The sequence below is a fragment of the Polyodon spathula genome, chromosome 14 (assembly GCF_017654505.1).
Source record: "Polyodon spathula isolate WHYD16114869_AA chromosome 14, ASM1765450v1, whole genome shotgun sequence".
NCBI lineage: Eukaryota > Metazoa > Chordata > Actinopteri > Acipenseriformes > Polyodontidae > Polyodon > Polyodon spathula.
In genome coordinates, this window is record NC_054547.1 from 34313371 (window position 1) to 34334790 (window position 21420).

Below are 21420 nucleotides of genomic sequence, written 5' to 3' on the forward strand. Positions count from 1 at the left end.
TGGAAGCGTTGTGTTCCAGGATTAGACAGCAGACATTTTCCAGCCAAACTGATTTATTTATAAATTAATATATTGTACTAACATTCACCTGTTTTGTATTTGCTTAACGTTAGAAGGAATTAAAGTTTCCTTTGTTTTTTAGTTCGATGCATTGCTTTGTCTTGTATTGACCGTTGGAACATTAAAATCATCATATAATCCCTTAGCATTCAAACACTCCGGTTTTCTTTATTTTGCATAACACTGTGCAGTTTACTACAGTTTTAACCTGTGATGTAATTTCCTGGACACCAAACAGGGTCCCCTGAAAGCCACACTAGTGTGATGTGCGGAGCTCTGCAAGAACGCTACAGTTTGACAAGCAAAGTGACTGCAATGCAGCAGAGTAAAGGAACTTGCACGTATTGATTGGTAAACTTTTTATTCTAAAATTTTTAGACCAGTAAATATTCCTTTTAAGATTTATTAACATGTGCTATTTGTAATACCATGGGTCTGACTAATGGTCATCAAGTTTAATAGGCTGACAACAGGCAGCATTTATTGTTTCCAGAAAAAAAAAAAAAAAAAAAAAACTTTTAGACCAATGAAAGCTAATGTACAGCTTTTAAATGAGCTCTTCTGATTGGGCTTCATCGGAATATAACCCTACACTCATGCTTCAACAGATGCTTATAGAAGGATAAATTGTTGCACATTATTGAGATAATCTCTTTAAAATTGAACTATAAATGTAAAACTAATATCACTTAAAATTTAGGAAGGAGTTTGGCGTATCATGTAAGATAGGGAATAGGATTGTTCCTAAGGCTCTGTTTTTACAATGTATTTCTTAAGCTTTAAGTAGCCAGGCTATTAGTTATACCTCATTACTGTGAGATACAAAGTTTACCCTTAATTAACCATTACTTTTAATGAAAAGTAGTATTGTCATTTTTGTAACTGTTTTACCTTTTATGATTTGAGCTGATGTTCATGTGCATAAAGCTGCTTAAGGTAATATGGCAGCCCAGGTTTATACTGCAGTCCTAATGATTAGGGTTTGAGGGAAGACACCTGAGATCATGAAGAACAAAATAATATCTCTGTACAGTTACTCTGAGAAATGCAGTCTGGCTCCATGAACATCACAAATTAATTTACCCGTAAAAGATAGTCAGGCAACGTCACGTTTATGTATACTGTATATTAAAGTGAATATTAAAAAAAAAGCATATTGATATATTTAAAAAATAAACATCCTACTATATATTTGCATATGTTAGTATAATCTTAATGAGAGTTACTGTGTCAATTCAATGTGTCACTTACAACCGGATAGCATTTACATATACTCATTGGTTATCTTTGATTTTATAACACAATCAAACTTACTTAGTAAAATCAGCATTCAATTTCCACAGTGAGGTGAGCAATCCTTAGTTACAGACATAATTCTTGGGTTTTTAAACAGTGTACAAATGTACTTATATAAAAGCTGTTGTTGCTAGTCTGTATTAAAAATTTAAAAAAAAATGTAATTCTGCATATTGCTAAATATACTCTCCCTGAAATAGCATTTAATTGAACTAAAATGTCTCTTAGGAAATGAATATACCCTTAAGAATCTAAACTGAAGCTTGTGCTGTGCTTACCTAAAACAATCTGTGGGATAGCTATCTACTGGGATTTTAATTTAGCACAGGTCTTGTATTCTCAGTTTGACAACCTATTCTCATGTGTACATCAGATGACAAGATATAAGAACCAGATAAAGTAAACTAAATCAGACAAGCAGTTATCAGCTGTGCCTGGTCAGTATGGTACAAGCTACCGCAATGCAGCTTCTTTTGATCTTGGCTCTGTTGAGCCCAGTGGTTGATCCTACACCAGGTAAAACAACAGAAGCTGCTTGCACACTTCAGGGGAACTTTGAGCTGCCCGGATTCCTTGCAGACGGAGACATTATTATTGGAGGACTCTTCCCCATGCATTACAGAGTAGTGGTTCCTGAACTCAACTATACCTACAAACCTGCAGCTTCAGGATGCCAAGGGTGAGTAAGAATAGATTACTGGCCTGGTTTTCATTGTTTTTAAATCTAATGACCAAGGCTGTTTATAAGACATGCATAATTAATACTGAAACCCCATGTAAAATATACCAGCACATTTATACACAGGATTCAGGAAAAAAATGGATATAAAATCTATTATTTATTGTTTACTATTTTTTTCTTGCAGTTTTGACTCTAGATCATTTCGATGGGCACAGACAATGAGATTTGCTATTCAAGAAATCAATGAGAATCCAAATTTTCTTCCAACTATTACTTTGGGCTATAAGATTTATGATTCTTGTGCCACACATGTGGCTGCATTACGAGCCACTCTCTCCGTTCTTAATGGACCCAAAGAAGTCTCAAGCATGATGTGCTCTGGAGCCTCACCTATGAAGGTCATCATTGGGGACTCTGGATCATCACAGTCCACTGTTGTATCAAGAACACTGCAACCTTTTAAAATTCCCATGGTAAGTGTCTACCTGAACTCCCAGATATAAGTTTAGAATGCTGTGATAAAAGGACAGTAAAGTGTAGTAAAAGCAAAAGTTACAACATCAGAAACAGTTACAGTACCATCCCTTTAATATCAGTTCTAGGCTCAATATCTATCAAAAAGTGTTCTGAAACTTTTATTTATCTATTTTTTGCAGATAAGTTATTTCGCAACATGTTCTTGCCTAAGCAACAGAAATGAGTATCCAACATTTTTTCGACTGGTACCTAGTGATTTTTATCAGGTGAAAGCCATCGCTCAGCTGGTAAAGCACTTTGGCTGGACCTGGGTTGGAGGAATCTCTGAAGATGACGAATATGGGAGATCAGCGTTTCAAGAGTTACATAAAGAATTTAAAAAAATCGGAGTCTGTTTTGCCTACTTTGAAATTATTCCTAAAGTTTACAGCAGAGAAAGGAATCTTGAAATTTTAAACATAATGAAGAAGTCCTCTGCAAAGGTGGTCATATCATTTGCAGGAGAAGGGGAGCTCTACCCCTTGCTGTCAGAGTATGTACAGCAAAATATCACAGGCATTCAGTGGATAGCCAGCGAAGCCTGGATAACAGCTTCATTGTTTTCACCCAGAGAATTCTACCCATCACTAGGTGGTACAATTGGATTTGCCATTCACAGCGGGGAGATTCCTGGTTTAAAAGACTTCCTGCTTAAAGTTCATCCATCGTTGTACCCTGACAATGTTCTAGTCAAGGAGCTCTGGAGCACTATGTTTGGATGCACATTTCGACCTTCAAACACCACTGACCAGTCTGTGAGAGAGCTGCCTTTGTGTACTGGTCATGAATCTTTAGAAGAGAAGTACAGTGCATACACAGACGTATCTAGTCCCAGGGTCTCTTACAATGTTTATAAAGCAGTATATGCTGTTGCTCATTCGTTGCACAATTTGATAAACTGTGAGCCTGGCAAAGGACCATTTGATAATTTCACATGTGCAAATATTTCAAACATTGAACCTTTTCAGGTAAAATACATGATCATAGGGATTATATATAGATATATATATATATATAATAATATATATATATATATATATATATATATATATATATATATATATATATATATATATTCTTTGATATTTTACATGTTTTTTTGCTTTGCTCTTTTAGATTGTTTGACATAAGAAAAGGGGTGCATCTAGGAAGACACTGAATATATTTGCGTCATGTATTATATACAAAATGTTCTTTTTCTTGAAGCTTCAGCATTACATTCAAGAGGTGTCATTCACAATGTTCGGAGAAGAAATCAACTTTGATAATAAAGGAGACCCAATTGCCTCCTATGATTTGATAAACTGGCAGAGAAACACAGATGGGACAATTCGCTTTGTCACAGTGGGGCTTTACGACATATCCAAAGGTGTGGGCAAAGAGCTTGTGATAAACGAAAAGATATTAAATTTCAGTGGCGACCAAACCAAGGCAAGCTGCAAACAGCCTCTTGTAACTCCTTTGTAAGAAACATTACTAATAAATGTGGGAATAAATGGTTGCAACTACAGTGTATACATTATAATTGCATATTATAAAAACACAACCTTTCTAAGCACAATACCACCTTCCTTTATTTCTCCATTGCCAAATATTGCTTTCAAACCATTTAACCTTGCTGTACACTATTGCATGATTCCTGGTGTTGCTGTGACTTAAATATCCAATAATTAATTGTGTTATAGACTAGATGTCTCAAAATGTATTTACTGTTCCGTTTTGATTTTAAGGTACCGAGTTCAGTATGCACTGAAAGCTGCCCCCCTGGTACAAGGAAAGGGGTTCGTCGAGGAGAGCCTCTTTGTTGCTTTGACTGTCTACCATGTGCTGATGGTGAAATTAGTGATCAGACAGGTATGTGTTTCATTAATTGTATCACAACCTTTTCTTCAGCCTAGCTCAAAGCCATATAAACTGCCTGATAATATTCTACCTCTTTCCTGGATAGTCAACAAAGTAAAGCATAGAAAAGCATTGCAAGAGAACTGTGGCTAAAACAGTACAATAGTAAAGCATGTTAATATAACTCATTAAACAACACATGACAAACAAAGTAACTTAAGTACTCTTGTAACCATGTTTTATTGTTGATGTTTTCCTCTCCAGATTCAATAGAATGCATACAGTGCCCTATGGATTTCTGGTCGAATGCTCAAAGAACTGAATGCATACCCAAAGAAATTGAATACCTTACGTACGATGAAATGGGGGTCACATTAACTGTGATTGCCTTATTTGGGGCCTGTCTTACAATTGGTGTCCTTGCTGTGTTTCTTTATTACAAAAACACTCCAATAGTCCGTGTCAACAACTCTGAACTCAGCTTTTTCATTCTGCTGTCTCTGGCACTGTGTTTCCTGTCTTCTATTGCATTCATAGGTGAGCCAGCTAATTGGTCTTGCATGTTTAGGCACACTGTGTTTAGCATCACTTTTTCACTGTGCATATCTTGTATTCTTGGTAAAACAGTAGTGGTGCTGATGGTCTTTAAAGCCACACAGCCTGGCAGTACTATAATGAAATGGTTTGGACCCATACAACAAAGAATTATGATTTCCGCTTGCACTTCTGTTCAGATTATCATCTGTGCTATATGGTTGATTGCTATGCCCCCTTTCCCTTCAAAAAACACTAAATATCAAAGTTCAAAGATTATTTTGGAATGTGATGTTGGGTCTACCTTGGCATTTTGGTGTGTATTGGGCTATATTGGGATTTTGGCTTGTATGTGCTTTGTTCTTGCATTTTTAGCAAGGAAACTGCCAGGCAATTTCAATGAGGCCAAATACATTACATTTAGTATGCTCATCTTTTGTGCTGTATGGATAGCCTTTATACCTGCGTATGTCAGTTCACCAGGAAAATACACAGTTGCAGTTGAAACATTTGCTATTCTTTCATCGAGTTTTGGGCTACTTTTCTGCATATTTGCACCAAAATGCTACATCATTTTACTGAAACCAGAGAAAAACACTAAACAATACATTATGGGGAAGTAACATGCCAGTAGAAACAAAAAATTTGATAAAGGCTAAAAGAGAGTGGATATGGAAGAAGAGAGTGGATAGTGTGGCCTATAAAACAATCTGTATGTAAAATATATTTTGAACCATTAGACTTTGTAAAGTATTATGTAATGCATAATAAATCAGCCTTGAAATTATCTTAAAGGGTACAACATCAATATTAAAAATACAATATCTGACTCACATAGTATGCTGTAAATATATTCAACAATAAAAATCTGCACAATTTGAATTTTAAACATGATAAGGTTTTTATATCAATGAATTGCATTTAATGTAAACACTATTTTAAATAACCTGAAGACCTGTTTTTAATCGAGACACTGTATTTAGTTGGTTGTGTTCAGCTGGAAGCCAGTCAAACTTCACTTGCCTTGGGAATGCTCAGCTGCTGGATTCGGTTTTCATCATCTCTGTCTGGATATTTTGTCAGCTGAGGATTCCTGAGGTGTTTGCTGGCTTCCTATTTTGCCTGTGGGGGGTTCTGGGACACAAAAAGCAATTATCCGTGATGACTTCAAAATAAGGGGGCCTATTTAATTGCTTTCAAGGGGGTTGGATCAAAATGCAGCCATGCGCTGTAAATATTTGAAACTTTTGTACACAACAGGTCCTACCGTATTTAATTTTCTAACAGTCACAGAAAAAACAATTGTCGCTGTTTAGATTAACACTTTTAATCCTAGATTCTCAAAGCTCTATAGTCCAAATCACTATTAGCGCAATTTCTATCTGAAAAGGAAAAAAAGAAAAAAACACCACTGCAATTCTAAAAAAACAAAACTGCTTAACCTTCCCAAGTTAAAAGTATTATTTGTTTATGTCTGGTTTGACAACTTTATTGTGCGTGTTTCTCCTTTCTGAAAAAAAAACTGCTTGGAGTAAATAGCTTTGAGAATTTAGTTCTTTGTTTATTTTTGGATAATATGAAAAAATAATGGGCACACAAGCAAAAACAATTGCAATAGAGTTAAAAAGGATCTTGTTACAAACTCTTGCTATAGAATATCATGACAGTACTGGTGCGTAATTTAAACCAATACATTTCCACTGGTATGGTCAGCCTGCCTAATTGGAAAGGAAATACTATGATCCTTCAGGGATATTTTTTTAACCTTATCCCGGCAAAACCTTATATACACATTTACACAATGCACTGGTGTATAAAAATTAAAAATCGTGGAAAATCGTGGAAAATGTCACCTATCAAAATGAGAGTAGAATGACCCTCCAATCCAGGACCAGCAATTATTTGTATTATAATGTTCTTACACTGCTGAGATAGCAAACAAAAAACAAATCAAATCAGTCAAGTAAATAACAAATACAAACAAAATAAGGGCAACAGTGGTTAAGGTGACCATATGGGTCCGTGTTCAGCGGGATAATTTGGGACAACTTTTCAACTCACAACTCAGTGCATTCTGCTACGTTTTACCTGTGTCAGGTACCGTTCTTTCTTTTAAGAGAAGCAGGATTACGCTTACCAAATCGTGTCACCTTAGCAGTGGCTCTAATGAGGGAGGTTTTTAAACATTTCAAAATTAAACCATTAAGGAATGCGGCACACAGGCTGCACCAATTATACAGAAAAACATGTTCCAACAGATCTTCACACTCATTCTCCTATTATTCTCTGATTTAATCCTAACATTAGTTGACAAAATGCCCCCATCTAGTGGATTTAATTGCTTACTACATCACCCTGTCCATAAATTGTTAATCTTATGAATTTGCCAATGTTGTTACCAGTAGTTAACGTGCATTTTCTGTTACCTTATGAAAAAATATTGCACAATATTTATAAAAAGGGGATTGCTCGTTTTTATAAATGTAATCATACAATAATAATTTTCAAAAAGTTAAAAAAAAACGAGAAACTTATAAAACTATATATAAATATAGTACGTTACACCTGTACCTCCATGAAGTTTATTTATATATTTGTAAAATGTTTTGAAAGATTATCAGTCATGCCTTTCATACATGTGTTGCCTTTGCTTGCATACATCAGTAGCCATAGACTAAGGAGCGTTTCTAAATGTTGCAGTAACCACTCATATCCACCAGAGGGTACAGTTGATAAACTCAGAACAACTGCTTTGTATTTGCTAATCTCCAACACTAGTTTTCTTTATTTTGAATAACACTGTTTAGTTTACTGCAGTTTTAACCTTTCATGTAATTTCTTAGAGCAGAATTTTCACCTGAAATCCAGACTAGTTACGTGCAGTGCTCTGCAAGAACATATCCAGTTTGACAAGCACTGACAAATCACTATTGTTGAACGGTTTATTTATTTCAAGTTTTATTTTAAATACCACTTTGATATGCTGTTCTTATCTTTATACACTGTGTAATTTTAAGGTCATTAATAGTGATTATTAGATATGCAAGTAGATTGTATTTCTAGATTCTAATAGAAAATTATTTTTTGTGTCTCGTTCTCGCGTACCAACTACAAAAAGTGGTGCAATTTAAATAATTTAACATATTTCTTAATGATTTATTGTTTTGTGTGAATGTTTTCATCTAAACTAATTTCTTATCTGAAGGTTAACAATGTACACTTCTGCACACTTACATATACAAAACAATAGTTTTACCATTTGCTTATTAGCTACAGTTCAATTTGTAAGGGCTATTGACATTGTACTGTATATTGGCAACTGGGGGAAAAAAATTGAAGAATCTTTTCTATTGTTTTTTTTTTTTTTTTTTGGTGATTATTATTTATTTATTTATTTTGCTAATGGTTATAATACAGTGACATACCTGTACTGCCCTGCAGCACTCGCTGTGAACTAACTGCACTGCAAATGTAGTGTAAATACTACTGCTTGATTATGTTCTCCTGCAAGTTCAGCTGCTGGCTTCAATGAACAAAGCTGCTTTTGACCACTTGTATCCAGTGCAGGTATATTCAGAGAGTGAACACAGAGGTTAAAACATATAAATATTGCCAAATTAATTTGAAACATAGTGGAAGTGTGAAGAGTGGTGAAGAGTGGTGAAATCTAATTATAGTGTCCACCATGTATTTATAATTTTAAAGGTATTCTAATCATAAACAAATACTTTTTTCCCCCAAATGAAACCAACTTTATTGATTAATGAAAAAATACTTTCCGAATCTCAGTGGGTTGTATTCATCAATGTGTCATTTTGATGCATGATCATTCAACGTTCAAACTATTGACAAAAGCCAGCAATGCACTGGAGTAATGGAAAACTTGAACACATTCATGGTAAACTTTTTTTTTTTTTTTTTTTGTTAAAACATTCAGACCTATAAATATTCCCTTTAAGGTTTATTAGTTTGCACTATTTATAATAACAACATTTGTCTGTTGTTGACGACTTAACTTTACGAAAAGTACAAATTTAATCAAGTTTAATAGACTGAACATAGGCATTGCCATTGATTTTGACTTTGTTGTAAAAGCAGTAGTCTCCCATGAAATAAGAAGCTAAAAATCCATCAGGCATAAAACACGAAATCAACAACATCCTAAAATGATGGAAAAAGATTTCCAATTAGAGAATTGACTGGAAGAAAAAAAAAAAAAAAAGTTGAGAGGTCAAGGTCCTTTTTTTTTATAATAAGATTTCTTAAGCTTTAAAGAGCCAGGCTATTAGTTATACCTCATTACTGTGAGATACAAAGTTCACCCTTAATTAACCATTCCTATTAATGAAAAGTAGCACTGTAATTTTTTTACTGTTTTACCTTTTATGATGTGAGCTGATGTGCATGTGCATAAAGCTGCTTAAGGTAATATGGCAGCCCAGGTTTATACTGTAGTCCTAATGATTAGGGTTTGAGGGAAGACACCTGAGATCATGAAGAACAAAATAATATGTCTGTACAGTTACTCTTCTGAGAAATGCAGTCTGGTTCCATGAACATCACAAATTCATTTAACCATAAACGACAGTCAGGCAACTACACGTTTCTATATATTTTAAATTGTGTCATATTTGTGAAAATGTACATACTTATATAAAAGCTGTTGTTGCTAGTATGTATTATAAAGTTAGTAATTTTTTTCCGATTCTGCATATTGCTAAATACACTCTCCCTGAAATAGCTTTTAATTGAACTAAAATGTCTCTTAGGAAATGCATATACTCTTTAAGTTTCTGAACTGAATCTTGTGCGGTGCTTACCTATATAAGCTGTGGGACAGATATCTACTGGGATTTTAATTTAGGTCTTGTATTCTCAGTTTGACAACCTATTCTCATGTGTACATCAGATAAAATATAAGAACTAGATAAAGGAAACTACATTAGACAAGCAGTTATCAGCTGTGCCTGGTCAGTATGGTACAAGCTACCGCAATGCAGCTTCTTTTGATCTTGGCTCTGTTGAGCCGAGAGGTTGCTCCTACACCAGGTAAAACAACAGAAGCTGCTTGCACACTTCAGGGGAACTTTGAGCTGCCCGGATTCCTTGCAGACGGAGACATTATTATTGGAGGACTCTTCCCTATGCATTACCGGGTGCGGGTTCCTGAACTCAACTACACCTACAAACCTGCAGCTTCAGCATGCCAAGGGTGAGAATATACTTTTGTTTATATTTGTACTTTTTTTTATTGTGTAATAAATTAGTTTTCACTTCTTGTTTTTTGTGGGGGTTTTTATAAAGGAAATTTAGGTCAGAGTAACTAGACACGAGGGCCCCATATTGTTTAAAAGTCTACTGCAAAATAAATGGGACATTTTTACACTTCCCACATTTTTGTAGTACAGTATATTCAAAACATGAACTGACAGTGTCATGCATTTTAGGAAGAAATACTGAATGTTTTCAAAACACTTAAGGAATTGCTACAAACCTCAGGTTTCATACTTAATACTGAACACATGTAAAATATACCAGCACATTAATATGTTTACTGTATATTATTGTGTATTATAGTCACAGGATTCAGTTTTTTTTGTTTTCATTTGGATTTAAAATGTATTCTTTATTTTTTTTACCATGTATTTAATTTTCTAGTTTTAGCTCTAGAACATTTCGTCGGGCCCAGACAATGAGATTTGCTATTAAAGAAATCAACGAGAATCCAAGTCTTCTTCCAAATATTACTTTGGGATATAAGATGTATGATTCCTGTGACACACATGTGGGTGCAGTGCGAGCTGCTCTGTCAGTTATTAATGGACCCAATGAAGTCTCAAGCATGATGTGCTCTGGAGCCTCACCTGTGAAGGTCATTATTACATCATTTTCCGCTATTGTGTCAAATACACTGGAACCTTTTAAAATCCCCTTGGTAAGTGTTACTTTTAAGTTTTATATGGGTCTACCTGAGTTGGGGACATCATGAACTCCCTGATAAGTTTTGTATGCCGTGATAAAAGGACAGTAAATTGCATGTTGGAAGTAAGCAAACAAAAACAGATTTATGCAAATAGATGCCTCAAAATAGTTTATGTTTAAATAGTTAAGATATTCAATCAATCAATCTTTATTTTATATAGTGCCTTTCATAGTGGGCCAACATCACAAAGCACTTTACAAGACAGTGAGGATATTAACAGTTATCATCCTTTAGATATATATTGAAGGCTGTTTGTTATTTTTTTGCAGATAAGTTATGTCTCAACATGTGCTTGCCTAAGCAACAGAAACAACTATCCACATTTTTTTCGAACTATTCCGAGTGATTATTACCAGGTGAAAGCCATCGTTCAGCTGGTAAAGCACTTTGGCTGGACCTGGGTTGGAGGAGTTTATGAAGATACTGGATATGGAATATTTGCGTTTGAACAGCTAAGTAAAGAATTTAAAAAAATTGGAGTCTGCTTGGCCTACTGTGAAATGATTAATAAAGCATACAGCAAAAAAAGGATTCTTAAAATTTTAAACATAATGAAGAAGTCCTCTGCAAAGGTGGTCATATCGTTTGCAGAAGAGGGTGGACTCTACCCCTTGCTGACAGAGTATGTACAGCAAAATATCACAGGCATTCAGTGGATAGCCAGCGAAGCCTGGATAACATCTTCCGTGTTTTCATCCAGTGAATTCTACCTATCACTAGGTGGCACAATTGGATTTGCCATTCGCAGGGGGGAGATTCCTGGTTTAAAAGACTTCCTGCTTCAAGTTCATCCATCGGTGTACCCTGACAATACTCTAGTCAAGGAGCTCTGGAACACTATATTTGGATGCACATTTCAACCTTCAAACACCACTGACCAGTCTGTGAGACAGCTGCCTTTGTGTACTGGTCATGAATCATTAGAAGAGAACTACAATGAATACACAGACGTATCTAGTCCCAGAATTTCCTACAATGTTTATAAAGCAGTATATGCTGTTGCTCATTCGTTGCATAATTTGATAAACTGTGAGCCTGGCAAAGGACCATTTGATAATTTCACATGTGCAGATATTTCAAACATCGAGCCTTATCAGGTAAAATATTTGATCATCAGGATACTATTATATACATATTCTTTTGATATTTTAAATTTTTTGCTTTGCTCTTTTTGATTGTTTGATGTAAAAAAAACAAGGTGACAAATAGAAAGACTATATTTGCGTCATGTATTATATGCAATATTTTATTTTTCTTGAAGCTTCAGCATTACATTCAAGAGGTGTCATTCACAATGCTCGGAGAAGAAATCAACTTTGATAACAATGGAGACACACCTGCCTCCTATGATTTGATAAACTGGCAGAGAGACACGGATGGAACTATTCGCTTTGTCACAGTGGGGCTTTACGATGTATCCAAAGGTGTGGGCAAAGAGCTTGTGATAAACGAAAAGATATTACATTGGAGTAGCAACCAAACCAAGGCAAGCTGCAAACATCCTCTTGTAACTCCTTTGTAAGGAATATTACTAATAAATGTGAGAATGAATGATTGCAACAGCAATGTATGCATTATAATTCCATATTATAAAAATACAATCTTTCTAAGCATAGTACCACCTTCCTTTATTTTGCCATTGCCAAATATTGTTTTCAAACCATTTAACCATTCTGTAATCTATCTGATTCCTGGTGTTGTGAATTAAATATACAATAATTAACTGTGTTATAGACTAGATGTCTCAAAATGTATTTACTGTTCCCTGTTTTGATTTTAAGCTACCGAGTTCAGTATGCACTGAAAGCTGCCCCCCTGGTACAAGGAAAGCGGTTCGTCGAGGAGAGCCTCTTTGTTGCTTTGACTGTCTACCATGTGCTGATGGTGAAATTAGTGATCAGACAGGTATGTGTTTCATTAATTGTGTCACAACCTTTTCTTCAGCCTGGCTCAAAGCCAAATAAATAATCGCCTGATAATAGTCTACGTCTTTCCTGGTGTCATATTTACAATTGAATGGGGTGTAAAAATGTTTATAAAATGAATAGTCAACAATGTAAAGCATAGAAAGGCTTTTCAAGAAAAATGGGACTAAAATAGTACCATAGTAAAGCATGTTAATATAACACATTAAACAACACATGACCAAAAAACACGCTTGTAACATAAATACTGTTGTAACCATGTTTTATTGTTGATGTTTTCCTCTGCAGATTCAATAGAATGCATACAGTGCCCTATGGATTTCTGGTCGAATGCTCAAAGAACTGAATGCATACCCAAAGAAATTGAATACCTTACGTACGATGAAATGGGGGTCACATTAACTGTGATTGCCTTATCTGGGGCCTGTCTTACAATTGGTGTCCTTGCTGTGTTCCTTCATTACAAAAACACTCCAATAGTCCGTGTCAACAACTCTGAACTCAGCTTTTTCATTCTGCTGTCACTAACACTGTGTTTCCTGTCTTCCATTGCATTCATAGGTGAGCCAGCTAATTGGTCTTGCATGTTTAGGCACACTGTGTTTAGCATCACTTTTTCACTGTGCATATCTTGTATTCTTGGTAAAACAGTAGTGGTGCTGATGGTCTTTAAAGCCACACAGCCTGGCAGTACTATAATGAAATGGTTTGGACCCATACAACAAAGAATTATGATTTCCGCTTGCACTTCTGTTCAGATTATCTTCTGTGCTATATGGTTGATTGCTATACCCCCCTTCCCTTCAAAAAACACTAAATATCAAAGTTCAAAGATTATTTTGGAATGTGATGTTGGGTCTACCTTGGCATTTTGGTGTGTATTGGGCTACATTGGGGTTTTGGCTTGTATGTGCTTTGTTCTTGCATTTTTAGCAAGGAAATTGCCAGGCAATTTCAATGAGGCCAAATACATTACATTTAGTATGCTCATCTTTTGTGCTGTATGGATAGCCTTTATACCTGCGTATGTCAGTTCACCAGGAAAATACACAGTTGCAGTTGAAATATTTGCTATTCTTTCATCGAGTTTTGGGCTACTTTTCTGCATATTTGCACCAAAATGCTACATCATTTTACTGAAACCAGAGAAAAACACAAAACAATACATTATGGGGAAGTAACATGCCAGTAGAAACAAATCATTTGATGAAAGCAAGAAAAAGAGAGTTGATATAAAAGAGGAGAGTGGATATTGAAAAGGAGTGGTCTGTAAAACATTCTGTTTGTAAACTTTAATTTGAACCATTAGACTTTGTAAAGTGTTATGTAATGCATAACAAATCAGCCTTTAAATGATCTCAAAAGAGTACAACATTATTGTTAAAAATACAATATGTGACTCGCGTGGTATGCTGTAAAAATATTCAACAATAAAAATCGACAATTTGAATGTTAACCATGATAAGGTTTATATATCAATGAATTGCACTTCATGTAAACACTCTTTTAAATGACCTGAAGACCTGATTTCAATCGAGACACTGTATTGCCGCATAGATGATCTGTATACTGACACAAGGGATGTAAGGGACGATATTGGATTCTGTGTGTGTGTGTGTGTGTGTGTGTGTGTGTGTGTGTGTGTGTGTGTGTATATATATATATATATATATATATATATATATATATATATATATATGTGTGTGTGTGTGTGTGTGTGTGTGTGTGTATATGTATGTATGTGTATATATATATATATATATATATATATAGCCTTTGCTTGCATACAATAGCAGTCAGACTAAGGTGCATTTCTGAATAATGCAGTAACCACTCATATCCACAAGAGGGTGGTAAATAAATTCAGAACAACTGCTTGGTATTATGAGCACTGACAAATCACTATTGTTGAATGGTTAATTTCAAGTGTCATTGTAAATACCACTTTCATATGGTGTTTTCTTTTATACATTGTGTAAGTTTAAGGTAATTAATATGGTGATTAATAGACATGCAATAGCATGGAGCACAAGGTGGCTAAGAGACTTGCTCAGGGTCACACAGCGAGTCAGTCAATGGCAGAGAAGGAATTTGAACCAGTGACCTGATTACAAACCCTGGACTTTAACTGGACTCGAAGAATCTTTTTCTGATTTTTTTTTCATGGTTATTATTTATTTATTTATTTTGCTTACGGTTACAAAACAATGATACACCTGTACTGCACTGCAGCACTCGCTGTCAACCAACTGCGCTGCAAATGTGATGTCAATATTATTGCTTGATTAAGTTCTCGGGCAAGTTCAGCTGCGGGCCTCAACGAATAACGCTGCTTTTGATCACTGCTACTTGTAACCATTGCAGGTATATTCAGAGAGTGAATATACAGGTAAAAACATATAAATATTACTGTATCAGATTATTGCCAAATTAATTTGAAACATAGTGAAAGTTTGGTGATGTGGTGCAATCTAGTTATAGTGTCTACCATTCATTTATATATTTTAAAAGTAGTTTATTCTAAACATAAACCAATACCTTCATTGATAAATGAATGAGAAAGGGCTTTCAAAATCTCCGTGGGCTCTATTGATCAATGTGTCGGTTTTAAGAATTCTTGTGTGTGTGTGTGTGTGTGTGTGTGTGTGTGTGTGTGTGTGTGTGTGTGTGTGTGTGTGTTTAGTATTATTTTCTTTTTTCTTTTTTTTTTCCCAAAAACTGTTTTGTTGGGCCATGACAGTCCAGAAGGTAAGATTCAGTTTCCATTGCAAGAGCAAGGTGATGCCTGAACTTTTATTGTTGAAAATACTGAAAAAAGCAACGTGATGCATCAGAGAAATGGAAAACGTGTTTCAAAGCTTTCAGACCTATACATATTCCCTTTAAGGTTTATTAGTATGCACCATTTGTAATAATAACATTTGTCTCTTGTTGACCGACTAAACTTTACTTTTTAATTTCCTCATGTTTAATAGGCTGACTACAGGCATTGCCACTGATTTTGATTTTGCTGTAAAACCAACAGCCCCCCCATGAAATATGAAGTTATATTTATTCTTTCCAGAAAAAAAAGGAAAAAAAACTCATCAGGCATAAAATACAAAGTCAACGAATGATGAAATAATATTTCCAATTACAGAATTGCCTGGAAGAAAGAAAACAAAAGTCAAGTCTTAAGGCTCTCAGTTTTATAATGTAATTCTTAAGCTTTAAAGAGCCAGGCTATTAGTTATACCTCATTACTGTGAGATACAAAGTTCACCCTTAATTAACCATTACTGTTAATGAAAAATAGTACTGTCATTTTTGTAACTGTTTTACCTTTTATGATTTGAGCTGATGTGCATGTGCATAAAGCTGCTTAAGGTAATATGGCAGCCCAGGTTTATACTGCAGTCCTAATGATTATGGTTTGAGGGAAGACACCTGAGATCATGAAGAACAAAATAATATGTCTGTACAGTTACTCTTCTGAGAAATGCAGTCTAGCACCATGAACGTCACAAATTCATTTACCCGTAAAAGACAGTCAGGCAACTTCACGATTGTGTATATATTAATATGAATATGAAAAACAAAGGGCTATTCCTATATTTAAAAAATAAACAGCTCAAGTGAATGCTAAATTTACATATGTTAGTATAATCTAAATTAGATTGTCAAATCAATGTGTCACAACCTTATAGCATTTACATTTGCTCAATATTTCTCTTTGATTTTTTAACAGGTTTGTGATAATGTACAGCTGTTGTTGCCGTTGTGTATAATAAAGTTAGCAATCCCCCCCAGCCACAAATTCTGCATATTGCTAAATACACTCTCCCTGAAACAGCATTTAATTGAACTAAAATGCCTCTGAGGAAATGTATCCACCCTTAAGTCTCTGAACTAAATCTTGTGATGTGGTTATCCAATACAAGCTGTGGATAGATATCTACTGGGATTTTAATTTAGCACAGGTCTTGTATTCTCAGTTTGACAACCTATTCTCATGTGTACATCAGATGATAAGATATATGAACTAGATAAAGTAAACTAAATCAGACAAGCAGTTATCAGCTGTGCCTGGTCAGTATGGTACAAGCTACCACAATGCAGCTTCTTTTGATCTTGGCTCTGTTGAGCCCAGTGGTTGATCCTACACCAGGTAAAACTACAGAAGCTGCTTGTACATTTCAGGGGAACTTTGAGCTGCCCGGATTCCATTCAGATGGAGACATTATAATTGGAGGACTGTTTCCCATACATACCCGGTTAGTGGTTCCTGAACTCAACTATACCCACAGACCTGCAGCTTTAGGGTGCCAAGGGTAAGAACAGACTTTTGGCCTCGTTTTTTATTAACATTTTAGCTTTTTTTTATTGTGTAATAAAAATAAAGAGTTTTTTTTTTTTTTTTTTTTTTTTTTTTTTTTTTTAAAGAAAGGAGGCATTGTTTCCTGCATACTTTACATTTAGGTCTCAGTAAATAGACCAGTGCCCCCTATTTTAAAAGCAAAAGCAAAATAAATGGTTCATTTTTATATTTCCCAGACTTTGGGAGCACAGTATATTAAAAAAAATAATAATAATTGACAAACAGTGTCACGTCTTTTAGAAGCCAAAGATTTTCAAAACTCTTAAGCAATTGCTAAAAACCGCAGGCTGCATATATAATACAGTAAAGATGTCTAAAATATACCAGCAAATGTATATGTGTTTACTATATAGTATTATGCATTATAGTCACACAGGACTCAGGTTTTCTTTGGGATTTAAAATGTATTTTTATTTTTTAACCATGTATTTAATTATCTAGTTTTAGCTCTAGAGCATTTCGTCAGGCCCAGACAATGAGATTTGCTATTAAAGAAATCAACGAGAATCCAAGTCTTCTTCCAAATATTACTTTGGGATATAAGATTTATGACTTCTGTGACACACACGTGGCTGTAGTGCGAGCTGCTTTTTCAGTTCTTAATGGAATCAAAGAAGTCTCAAGTATGATGTGCTCTGGAGCCTCACCTGTGAAGGTCATTATTACATCATTTTCCACTATTGTGTCAAATACACTGGAACCTTTTAAAATCCCCTTGGTAAGTGTTACTTTTAAGTTTGATGTGGGTCTTCCTGATTTAAATAGAACACTTGATTCTGAGGACCTCATGAACTCCCTGATAAGTTTTGTATGCCATGATAAATGGACAGTAAAGTGTAGTGAAAGCATGTTGGAAACAAAGCAACAAGAACTTTGGAAAGTTTGTTAAAAATAGAAAAATTCTCAAAATGACCATGAAAAATATACCAAAGTGATGGGAACACTGCAAATGTAGGACACTAAATACTTTATGTTAAAACAGTTAAGATATTAACAGTTACCATGCTTTAAATATATATTCAAGGCTGTTTTATTTGTTATTATTTTGCAGATAAGTTATGCCTCAACATGTGCTTGCCTAAGCAACAGAAACAACTATCCACATTTTTTTCGAACTGTTCCAAGTGATTATTACCAGGTGAAAGCCATCGTTCAGCTGGTAAAGCACTTTGGCTGGACCTGGGTTGGAGGAGTTTATGAAGATAACGAATATGGAATAGTCGCGTTTGAACAGCTAAGTAAAGAATTTAAAAACATCGGAGTCTGTTTGGCCTACTGTGAAAAGATTCCTAAAGTATACAGCATAAAAAGGATTCTTGAAATTTTAGACATAATGAAGAAGTCCTCTGCAAAGGTGGTCATATCATTTGCTAATCTAGGGCAGCTCTCCACTTTGCTGACAGACTATGTAAAGCAGAATATCACAGGTATTCAGTGGATAGCCAGCGAAGCCTGGATAACAGCTTCCGTGTTTTCATCCAGAGAATTCTACCCAACACTAGGTGGTACAATTGGATTTGCCATTCGCAGGGGGGAGATTCCTGGTTTAAAAGACTTCCTGCTTCAAGTTCATCCATCGTTGTACCCTGACAATGTTCTAGTCAAGGACCTCTGGAGCACTGTATTTGGATGCGCATTTCAACCTTCAAACACCACTGACCAGTCTGTGAGCGAGGTGCCTTTGTGTACTGGTCATGAATCTTTAGAAGAGAAGTACAGTGAATATACAGATGTATCTAGTCTGAGATTCTCTTATAATGTTTATAAAACAGTATATGCTTTTGCTCATTCGTTGCACAATTTGATAAACTGTAAGCCTGGCAAAGGACCATTTGATAATTTCACATGTGCAGATATTTCAAACATTGAACCTTTTCAGGTAAATATTTGATGGTAAGGATGATGCATGTGTGTAATATCCTACTATTCTTTGATAATTTAAATGTTTTTTCTTTGATCTTTTAGATTCTTGTATGTAATAAAAGGGGTGCAACTAGATAAAAAAAACAAGGTGTCAAATAGAAAGACTATATTTGCGTCATGTATTTTCTTTTTCTTGAAGCTTCAGCATTACATTCAAGAGGTGTCATTCACAATGCTCGGAGAAGAAATCAACTTTGATAACAATGGAGACACACCTGCCTCCTATGATTTGATAAACTGGCAGAGAGACACGGATGGAACTATTCGCTTTGTCACAGTGGGGCTTTACGATGTATCCAAAGGTGTGGGCAAAGAGCTTGTGATAAACGAAAAGACATTACATTGGAGTGGCAACCAAACCAAGGCAAGCTGCAAACAGCCTCTTGTAATTCCTTTGTAAGGAATATTACTAATAAATGTGGGAATGAATGATTGCAACAGCAGTGTATGCATTATAATTCCATATTATAAAAATACATTCTATCTAAGCACAGTACCACCTTCTTTTACTCCTCCATTGGCAAATATTGCTTTCAAAGCATTTAACCACTCTGTACTTTATTATCTGATTACTGGTGTTGTGAGTTAAATATCCAGTGATTAATTATGTTATAGACTAGATATCTGAAAATGTATTTACTGTTCCCTGTTTTGATTTTAAGGTACCAAGGTCAGTATGCACTGAAAGCTGCCCCCCTGGTACAAGGAAAGGGGTTCTTCGAGGAGAGCCTCTTTGTTGCTTTGACTGTCTACCATGTGCTGATGGCGAGATTAGTAATCAGACAGGTATGTGTTTAATTAATTGTGTCACAGCCGTTTCTCCAGCCTGGCTCAAAGCCAAATAATCAACTGCCTGATAATATTCTACCTCTTTCCTGGTATCACATTCACAGCTGAATGGGGTGTAGCATAATGCATTAAACAATACATGACAAAAAAAAACTAAACCAAAAAAAATAAAAAAAACATTAGTAACTTAAATACTGTTGTAACCACGTTTTATTATTGATGTTTTCCTCTCCAGATTCAATAGAATGCATACAGTGCCCTATGGATTTCTGGTCGAATGCTCAAAGAACTGAATGCATACCCAAAGAAATTGAATACCTTACATATGATGAAATGGGGGTCACATTAACTGTGATTGCCTTATTTGGGGCCTGTCTTACAATTGGTGTCCTTGCTGTGTTCCTTCATTACAAAAACACTCCAATAGTCCGTGTCAACAACTCTGAACTCAGCTTTTTCATTCTGCTGTCTCTGGCACTGTGTTTCCTGTCTTCCATTGCATTCATAGGTGAGCCAGCTAATTGGTCTTGCATGTTTAGGCACACTGTGTTTAGCATCACTTTTTCACTGTGCATATCTTGTATTCTTGGTAAAACAGTAGTGGTGCTGATGGCCTTTAAAGCCACACAGCCTGGCAGTAATATAATGAAATGGTTTGGACCCACACAACAAAGAATTATGATTTCCGCTTGCACTTCTGTTCAGATTATCTTCTGTGCTATATGGTTGATTGCTATGCCCCCCTTCCCTTCAAAAAACACTAAATATCAAAGTTCAAAGATTATTTTGGAATGTGATGTTGGGTCTACCTTGGCATTTTGGTGTGTATTGGGCTACATTGGGGTTTTGGCTTGTATGTGTTTTGTTCTTGCATTTTTAGCAAGGAAACTGCCGGGCAATTTCAATGAGGCCAAATACATTACATTTAGTATGCTCATCTTTTGTGCTGTATGGATAGCCTTTATACCCGCGTATGTCAGTTCACCAGGAAAATACACAGTTGCAGTTGAAATATTTGCTATTCTTTCATCGAGTTTTGGGTTACTTTTCTGCATATTTGCACCAAAATGCTACATCATTTTACTGAAACCAGAGAAAAACACTAAACAATACATTATGGGGAAGTAACATGCCAGTAGAAACAAAACATTTGATGAAAGCAAGAAGAATAGAGTGGATATGAAAGAGGAGAGTAGATATGGAAAAGGAGTGGTCTGTAAAACATTCTGTATGTAAACTATATTTTGAACCATTTGACTTTGTAAAGTGTTATGTAATACATAACAAATCAGACTTAAAATGATCTCAAAAGGGTACAACATTATTGTTAAAAATACAATATGTGACTCACATGGTATGCTGTAAAAATATTCAACAATAAAAATCGACAATTTGAATGTTAACCATGATAAGGTTTATATATCAATGAATTGCATTTCATGTAAACACTCTTTTACATTACCTGAAGACACATTTTCAATCGAGACACTGTATTGCTGCATAGATGATCTGC

At 35.2% G+C, this 21420-nt stretch overlaps 3 protein-coding genes across 3 annotated transcripts; all 3 read left to right on the top strand.

Annotated features, from left to right (window-relative positions):
- Positions 1-1952: 1952 nt before the first annotated feature.
- Positions 1953-5553, top strand: LOC121327283 (extracellular calcium-sensing receptor-like). Its single transcript, XM_041271224.1, has 6 exons — positions 1953-2035; positions 2223-2511; positions 2695-3522; positions 3761-3985; positions 4285-4408; positions 4661-5553. Exons 1-6 carry the CDS (start codon positions 1968-1970, stop codon positions 5551-5553), a joined length of 2427 nt encoding a protein of 808 aa, XP_041127158.1. The 5' UTR covers positions 1953-1967.
- A 4410-nt stretch (positions 5554-9963) lies between these two features.
- LOC121327237 (extracellular calcium-sensing receptor-like) lies at positions 9964-14044 on the top strand. The gene is made up of 6 exons (XM_041271151.1): positions 9964-10142; positions 10589-10865; positions 11183-12010; positions 12175-12399; positions 12695-12818; positions 13127-14044. The coding sequence occupies exons 1-6, from the start codon at positions 10075-10077 to the stop codon at positions 14017-14019; spliced, it is 2415 nt and encodes an 804-aa protein (XP_041127085.1). The 5' UTR covers positions 9964-10074; the 3' UTR covers positions 14020-14044.
- A 3611-nt stretch (positions 14045-17655) lies between these two features.
- On the top strand, positions 17656-21035 carry LOC121327299 (extracellular calcium-sensing receptor-like). Its single transcript, XM_041271245.1, has 5 exons — positions 17656-17913; positions 18247-19074; positions 19258-19482; positions 19781-19904; positions 20143-21035. The coding sequence occupies exons 1-5, from the start codon at positions 17671-17673 to the stop codon at positions 21033-21035; spliced, it is 2313 nt and encodes a 770-aa protein (XP_041127179.1). The 5' UTR covers positions 17656-17670.
- The last annotated feature ends 385 nt before the right edge of the window (positions 21036-21420 follow it).